The 9150-nt window shown below is 35.1% G+C and overlaps 1 protein-coding gene across 1 annotated transcript; it reads right to left on the bottom strand.

Annotated features, from left to right (window-relative positions):
- Nucleotides 1–7196: 7196 nt before the first annotated feature.
- LOC122026715 (zinc finger MYM-type protein 1-like) lies at nt 7197–8277 on the bottom strand. The gene is made up of 2 exons (XM_042585442.1): nt 8044–8277; nt 7197–7778 (listed from the first exon to the last, which is right to left on the bottom strand). The coding sequence occupies exons 1-2, from the start codon at nt 8275–8277 to the stop codon at nt 7197–7199; spliced, it is 816 nt and encodes a 271-aa protein (XP_042441376.1).
- Nucleotides 8278–9150: the final 873 nt, after the last annotated feature.

Here is a 9150-nt window from a genome sequence, read left to right on the forward strand (position 1 = left end):
AGCTCCCTTGATGATTAGTCCTTAACTTGTTGAAATTATGGCTCAAACTTTCAACTTCTTCTTCTTCATCTAACTCTTGCTTCTTCCGGAGGTTAGTCCAATGAAGAGAAGCTTTGTTATGATATCAATTGTTAATACATGTAGAGAGCTAGAGGGGGTGAATAGCTCACTTCGCTTCTTCAAACTTGATGTTGCCGCAGAAAACTTGAAGCAATGCTAACATTTCAATTTACTTGGTCTCTACCTCCTCGAGGTGACTAATCCAAGGGTCTGGCTCTCATGATCTCATCCACTATGAAATTCCTATCTCTTGAAAACTTTCTAGAGGTGGAGAAGTCTCGTACAAACTATTTCACAAGAATAAAAAACAAATAACACCAAAAATAAATGGAAAATGAAAACACAACACTTTACAATGAATTCTTTGCTTTGGATGTTTGCTTATCACTTTGGATTGCCTCTTGATGGTTGAAAATACAACAACACTTCTTCCTCAACCCTTCAAGAACTGGTGTGTGGAAATCTGCATGAACTCCCCTTTATAGGGATTCTTCTCGAGCTAATTTCCGCCTCATAATCGATTAGTTTTTCTTCACAATCAGTTGTCACATCATAATTCGACTGTTCAAGCCATAGAATGACTCTTTTTTGAATGTCTAATCGATTTGTGAGTTATATCAATCGATTAGCTAGCTTCTAATCGATTATCGAATCGATTCCACATCATTCAGTGCTCTCGCTAAAAAGATCCCAACTGATTGCCTCAATCGATTGGCCTTAGGGTTAATTGCTTTACTAATTGATTCCAAACCCTATCGTTCTTTGCAAAAATAACTCCTAATTGATTAGATAATCAACCTAATTGATTAGAACATGTCTCAATCGATTATGCAATCTTCCTAATCAATTCAAAATCTTCTGTTCGAATCACATTTCTTGCCAATCGATTGAAGCCTTCCAATGATCCCTTTTCTTGCAAAAACTGCACTCATCATAACTTACCTTTGTTTGAGATCTATTTTAAATATTGGGGGGAGGCCTGAGTTTGGCAACAAAAATAAAAGGATTGGGAGGAGGAAGAATTCTTTTTTCTATGCTCACTTTTTCACCTCAAGATTTCAAGCGAATTTCTTCAGCAAACAATTCATTGACTACAAAGTCAACAGAAGGAAGTGGATTGCAATGCATAATGGTTCCACGAAGGCCCTCAAAATTATCCTGAAGAGCCACTAGAAACTACACAAAACATTATTCTTCCTTACAAGCAACATATGGAACAAAACCTTGCAATTGTACGGATTCTGTAAGTACTAATTGATCCCAATGGTTAGAAATTGCAGAGTAAAATTTTTGGATATTCATACTATTTTATTGTAGAGCACAAATGTTGATCTCCAATTGATACTGCTTTGCAAAATTAGATTAAGTATACATTCTCTCCAAGTGATCCCAAACTTCCTTGGAGGTTTCATACTTTGCAAGTTGGGCGCCTATCGATTGCAACATAGAGTTGTTGATCTAAGTGATAATTTTTGAATTGCAAGCTTCCTAGAAATCTAATTGTTCTTCATATTTTCCATCTTCATTATCTACAGGTTTAACAAATGTTCCCGAAACATATCCCCACATCATTTGGCTTGTAAAAAATTCCTTATCACATGACTCCAATAGGAATAATTTTACCTATTCAATTGTACACTAATAGACTGAAGTGAATCATCTTTTGCACTCGTCATTATAACGATAAAACAATATACGTATCAGAATCACCAATCATTTTTTTTTATTATCAGGTGGACTTAAATGACTCAAAATATGATCTCCACCGTTCAAAATGTAGTCCTGAATGTGATGAATGTTTTTCAAAGTTTCAAGGTGATCCAACCGTTAAAATCCAAGAAAATACAATTCTTCTATAGCTTCCTTTTGAAATTATAATTCTCGATTGAGCCAATTCCATGTGGGAGATGGATTGACTCTAATATCATTGAACAAAGTAAAGAATGCAAATGAATGTAAAAGGAAACCCAAAGAGAAAGAGATAAAGAAGTAGTAGAAAAATGAGGCTAGTAAATTATATTATAAAATCGTAAGGTTTATAAAGAAAAGGGTGATATAAATAGATAATAAAAAATAATAATAAAAAGATTAATCAATCTCTATAATAATAATAATAATAATAATAATAACCACCGTTCCTTATTTATCAATCAATTGCCTTCAGTCAACTCACTCTTGACACATCAACCATTTCGTTTGGTCTTTATTCACTAACTCTGTTATCAATTGTGTAAACTAGATAATTTTGAGATCGAATCCTATGGCTGTGTCATAGGATTAAAGACATCATCATCAGTTGACTGTGTCATTAGTCAATTAGATATCTTCCATAAGTCGAATGGTTTTGAATAATTTATCCTTTGACCAATATTTATGATGACTTTGTCGTTAGTCAATTGAATGTTGAACAAGAATCGACGGCTCGTGAGTCTATCGTTGACTATGTTATCCTTTGACCGAATTTACTTGTTGACGTTGCCGTCGGTTAATTATCAATAGCATATGAATCAACTGAGCTTGGTTTTATCCTTTTTAAATTTACAATTATCAATCACCTGTTAACACTACAAAATAATCTGATTTATTCTGTCATTATACTATGATATTATTGATAAAAATTTAATTCTGTCGGACATATTTCAATATTACCAATAAAAATTTAATTCTATCGATAATATTTCGATATTAATGACAAAATTAAATTTATTTCAATAATTTTTCTGATGAAATTTAATTTTCGTCGATAAAATAATGACGGTAACTATTCATTATTAGGAAAAATAAAAGGATTTCCGACTGAATCTAATTTCCACCAGTAATATTTTCCCATAGAATTTAATTTCTGTAGGTAATATTTTCTGATGGAATTTAATTTCCGTAGATAAAATGATGGAAACTATTTATTATCAGGAAAAATAACAAGATTTCTAGCGAAATCTAATTTTCGTCGGAGATTATCAACAGAAACTAATTTCTGTAGGAGATTTCCGACAGAAATTAGATTCCGTCGATAATCTCCGACGGAAATTAGATTTCGTCAATAATTTCGAAAATAAAATTAGGGCACTAGCCCTTCTCCTCTCGCACACTCGTCTTTCTCCTCTCCGACGATCTCGGCTTGATCTCTTCTCTCCGGTGATCTTCGGGTAAGTTCTCTCCTTCCCGAGCTTTTTCTCCCCTTCCCAACCTCCGTCGGTCGCCAGCACGAGGCTGGTGGCTTTGCAAGCCGTTAGCTGCATGCTGGCGACTGTGCCAGCTGCATGCTGACGGTGGTGCCAACTGCTAACCGCATGCTGGGAGTTGTGTCGGCCACCAGCTGCATGCTAGCGGCTATGCTTGCCGCTAGCAAGAGGTCGGCCGCTAGTAAGAGGTCGGCGGCTATGCCGGCCGCCAACCGCATGCTGGCGATTGTATCGGCCACTAGCAAGCGACTGCACGACTGTGTCGGCCGCTAGCAAGTGGTCGGTGGCTATGTTGGTCATCAGCACGTGGTCGACGGCTATGCCAAAAGGTTTGATCGATATGTCATGGTGGATAGACCTAATGTAGCTAGAAGAGTAAGGATAGCACATTTCAGTTAGTAAAAATACATATATAATTTTATGAGATTATTCTTTTGATGTTTGAGATTTTATTTTTTAATTGTTAATATTAATTATCTAACAAATTACACATCTCGATATTCTTTAGGCATTATCAAGCTTCAATAATACCAAGAAAATAGAGATTGAAGTTATGTAATATTTTGTTAGATACATATAATGGAAGGTGATGTTTTGTCCAACTTTATAGTTGTGCCCTCTAGTTCATCCTTCATCCTATTGATGTAGTAAGGAAATGGAATAAGCATAACGGTGAATCATGTCATATCACTTGTATTATTTGATAGGATCTTATAGAGTCTATTTGTTTATAACATCATTCAAGTGTGATTTTGGAGAAGACTATCTTCGTGTGAACCAACACATCCTCCCCTATATGGGGCTTACATGGTAGTTAGATGAGGTTATGTAATTGGTTGTGAATTCTAATTTTTGTTACACTAACAAGACAACTAAGTGTTGAGTCACGAGCTTTGTTCAATTGATATGATGTTTTATTGACTCATGAACTAAGTATGAATCAGTTGCTAAACCTCAACTTCAAAATCCTTTATGGTCTTGGTTATTTGATTTCATTTAATTCGTTACCACATCTTCTGATGCAGCCAAAATCCAAACTAGGTACTAATCCAACATAACATCCAACATAGTTAGCTATAAGTTGACACTATCCTTTGCAATAATTTTAGATTCAAAATCTACTAGATTATTCCGTTGGGAGAAGGATATGACGAAGATATTCTTACAAAAAGATGAAGGTGAAACGAAGTGAAAGAGGCACAACATTGAATATGGAACTAATTTTGCAGATCTGATAGCAAAGGATTTGTTGTCTGAAATGCATGACCATATTGCTTCACTTACTGAGCTCATTAGTTTTGGTTGCTTGAAGGACTCTAGAAACTCTTCATCTTCAGGAAACAACTAGAGATTTTTGTTCTTCAATAAGTAGCTCACTGCATCTTCCTCAAAGTCCAACAAGCAGCCAAAACTAATGAGATCAGCAAGTGAAGCAATCTAGTCATGCATTTTAGACAATAAGCCCTTTGCTATCACATCTGTAAAATTTGTTGCAGATTCAATGTTGTGCCTCTTTCACTTCATTCCACCTTCATCTCTTTGTAAGAATATCTTCACCTTATCCTTCTCTCAACAAAACAATCTAGTAGCTTTTGAATCTAAAATTGTTCCATAGGATAGTGTCAGCTTATAACTAACTATACTAGGCTCATCAATTTTTAAGACTTCTAAATCATCTGAAGATTTTAGAGCCAGGACCCATCCTAGTTCTTCTTCTACTGAGGTGTAGTAATTAAGAATTGAAAATTAAAAACTAAGAGATCAATTGTCCATAATGAATCAGAGGATGACCGATCATGATGCGAGAAATGCTATTTCTTAACTAAAATGAAAGCTCAATGGAACCAAACATTATATCGTCTTGAAGCACAAGAGACTCAAGACTCACAAGACTTTGATTAGGTTTGTGTAACTATTACTTACCTTTTTTGTTTATTACTTATAAAACATGCAAAATATATTTATTTTATTTTGATATTAATTATAATCTACTCACCTCTAATTGTATTATATTTTCTCAGGAACAATTCGTCACCACCCGCAGATATCCAAAATATGATTTAGGTATCTTTTTTTGTTGACATGTAAAATTAGTTAAGCATTATACTTTTTTAGTGCATTACTCTCACTTACTTTCTTGCATATTTGACAAGTGTCTTTATAACAATTTCTAGAGGAAGTCTTTACCATAGTTTTGGAGGGATCATCCTTTTATAAGTAGTTCTTCCCACTCAATTTTAATTATTAACATTCTTCTTTATTTGTTTGAGTATTTTTGAGAGATCTAATCATGAATAGTTGAGGCATGCAGTATATTTTTTTTAGGTTTTAGCATTTCATTATAGCACTATAAAAATATATTTATTCTATCTTCATATTTTAAGCTGTACATTTCTAAATATTATATTATTGTATGTTTCAGAAGTTCCTATTGACATATTGATCATCTGCTCATTTTTATCCAGGTATCAAACTTAGTTATGCATAAAATATCTGATTCTGTAAATTTAGGTTTAGATATGGATATTTGGATAGTTTAGTTTGTTTCTATTATTGTGATTTGTTAGATTTTGTTTGTTTTAGATAATTATGATTGTTTCTATTTATATTAATCTATCTATATGGATGTTATAGCTTATTTATGTTTGTATGGATTGTATGAAATATATGTATAAATTATTAGGATGTATGAAATGTATTTGTAGGTGTGGATGTGATTGTTTGTATGTAATTGTATGAATATGATTGTTTGTATGTGTTTGTATGTATGAAATGTCATCGTCTGTGATAATTTAGTGTATATATGGATTGTAAATAGGGTACAAAAAAGAATATAAATTTTTTTTGTATTTTTTTTTTATTTTACCGATGGAATCAGTATTCCGTCAATAATTATCGTAATGATTTACCGACGGAAATGCTGTTTCCGTCAATGTTTACTAATGGAATAACGTTTTCGTCAGTATTGACAAAATTATTTATTGATAGAAACAACGTTTCTGTCGATAACCACTACCATCGGAAGCACTATTTTTGGCATGATTTATCAACGGAAATACTATTTCCGTCGGTTTATACTGACGGAATTGAAATTTTCGTCAGAAATTTACCGACAATAGTTACCCATGGGTCATTAATTCGTCAGTTCCATCAAAAAATTCATTTTCGACAAATTACCTTCCGACAACTAATTTTCAGTCATGATTCCATCACTAAATGATTATACCGACGGAATTACGATGAAAAATTCTATAGACCTATTTTTTCTTGTAGTGTAAGGAAATATTAGTTAATGAGCTTGGGATAATATAAGTTTCATCAAAATATCAGTCAATCAGTCGACTAGTAAAATATAATCAATCATCTTGTCGATTGACTTTGACATTGAAACACTTATTTCTTAGCTAAGTCATTCATCACCTAACTTTAGAATTTATCTTTACCTACTGAGACATATCATTTGCATGGTATCTCATTCATCTTGACCTACTATAATTTTACCTACAAACACTTATTGAGTTTTAGGTTCCTACTTGCAACTACGAAACTTAATTTACTTGACAAAAATTTGGCCAACTTTGTTTTTTTTTTTTTTAAATTTCTACTAATTTTATTGGTCACCTACAATGTTAATGTCAAAATAACTTGCACTTACACTAACACATAAAATATTAATCCAATATGACAGTGTAAATCTTTACCAACTACATCAAAACTCTAGTTCAATTGGTTAGTGTCGGCTTGCATCAACCTAAAATTTTCAAAATTAAAAAAGAAAGGCATGTACCGATCGATTCTATAAGGTGGTACAGGAAACCAGTGGCGGATCCAGACAAAAATTTAGAAGGGTGCTCAAAGAAGAGACTAAAAAAAATTTCTTGCTATCAAATAAATATATTAAAAGATAATAGTATTAAATACAAACATAAAAATATGTGCATACCAATAAAGTAATTATTTTTTAATATTTGAACCACCAGCATCAGATCTAGACATACAAACAAGAGGAGGCAACTGGATCCTATGAGTGTTCATCTGTTGAAAATGTTGTAAAATTTGTTCATTTTCAATTGTAGCAAAAATATCTTTTTCTATGTATACTACCAAACTGTCATTCATCCACTCATCCCCCATCCTATTACACAAATCAGTCTTGATAATTTTCATCACAGAAAAAACTCTTTCAACAGAAGCAGTTGCAACTGGTAAAACTAATGCTAACTCGATCAAACGATATACCAATGGAAAAATTGTATTCTTGCCCGTTTCAACCATCTTTTTAGCAAGACTTCCCAAATCTTCAATCATAGAAAATTCACCTCGTACATTTTGAATGTAAGTCTCAAGTTGGTCCTCAAGTATTTCACGATCAATCAATGAAAAGTCCTTCGGATAAAGTTCAGCAAGGTGGAGTAGCTTACCAATATCAAATTGAGAAAAAGAGTCCTTTGGATCTAAGCAAGCAATGCAAGTAAGTATCTTCGTACTTGATTCTGAAAACCGATTACTCATCTCTTGAACCATCATATCAAGAACCTAATATTGTAACAATAAAAAAATGAATAAAAAATATTATTAGAAAATTAAAATTCAATAAAATATTTAAAAATAATATCTAACAAAAAATTTCAACACGATAGTGATGAAAATTAGTAATCATTTGTCCATTACGTCTGCTGCGACCACGAGTTCTAATATTTTCTTCCATATTCAGTACTGGGATCATATGGTTACTACAAAATTTATTGACAGCGTCCAAAAAATTCTCCCATCCTTCCTCTCTCAATTTTTGTAATCAAACTTTCATTGTCTTGATCAAACTGGCAGCCAGTACAATGTTTTGATCCTTTTGTTGTAAGGCAAGTGATAATTCATTTGCGATTCCCAATAAAGATTTCATCAAATGCATCATAAACACAAATTCATAACTCTTCATCTTATTAATCAAACTGGTGGCGATACCACTATTATCATCATTAGTACCATTATCATACACATTTTCAAGCACTTGTAAAACAGAAGTCCACGTAGACATCAAACGGATAATAGTCATGTAATGTGAACCCCAACGAGTATCCCCTGGTCGTTTTAAACTGATTTCCTGATTTTTTTCCTTTGCCACTAACAATATCTCCTGATCCTGTCCGGATCAGAAGTCAAAGGACGCTGGGGACGTGGCGCTCCCTGCTGGATCCTCGAGTGCTCCGGCGAACCTGCAACAAAACCGAGCCGGGAGGGGTGTCCCGGCGACGGCCCTCCGACGCTCAAGTCAGGCGAGGAATAACAAAGAGGTGGCTTCCGAGATTCCAAACCAGCGTACCTCCGGTGAAGAAATGGAGGCCTTATATAGACCTCTCGAAGGAGCCTGGGCGCGCCAATCAAAGCAATCACCTGCTTTCGACCATGCCCAGGTATGGGTTTGTCAGAAGGGCATCCATAAGGTCATACCGCTACTGTATCAACCTCTCCATGATGTGACGGCGAGATCCTCCATCGTGCAATCTTGTGTACGGCATAATCATCAGACATGCCGTTGCTGACATCCCATATCCCGAGCTGAACGAATAGGCCGCTCGGCTAATCTTTGTATCCTCGCCCTTATCCTGGCTGAGCGGACCACCCGCTCGGCTCTTCGGTCCCAGCCGGGCAGACACCCGCTCGGCCATTCAGTATTCCCGCCTTGGCGTCGGAAACCCAAGCCCATGGCTGGGTTATCTCTGGCTCCGCTCGGACCTGCTCAACTACTTGGCGTGGCCATTACCCGCTTAGTCAGCCCTCCATCTGTCCTCAGGCTGGGACCCTTCAGGAAGTGGGCCCCCCATTCTTATCGCCGGATCACTTGCCTTCCCTTCAAGTCTAGTCGAAGGAGGCAGTGAGTCCGACTGACTGGACTATGTGTCCGAGCGGG

The sequence above is a fragment of the Zingiber officinale genome, chromosome 10A, assembly GCF_018446385.1.
Source record: "Zingiber officinale cultivar Zhangliang chromosome 10A, Zo_v1.1, whole genome shotgun sequence".
NCBI lineage: Eukaryota > Viridiplantae > Streptophyta > Magnoliopsida > Zingiberales > Zingiberaceae > Zingiber > Zingiber officinale.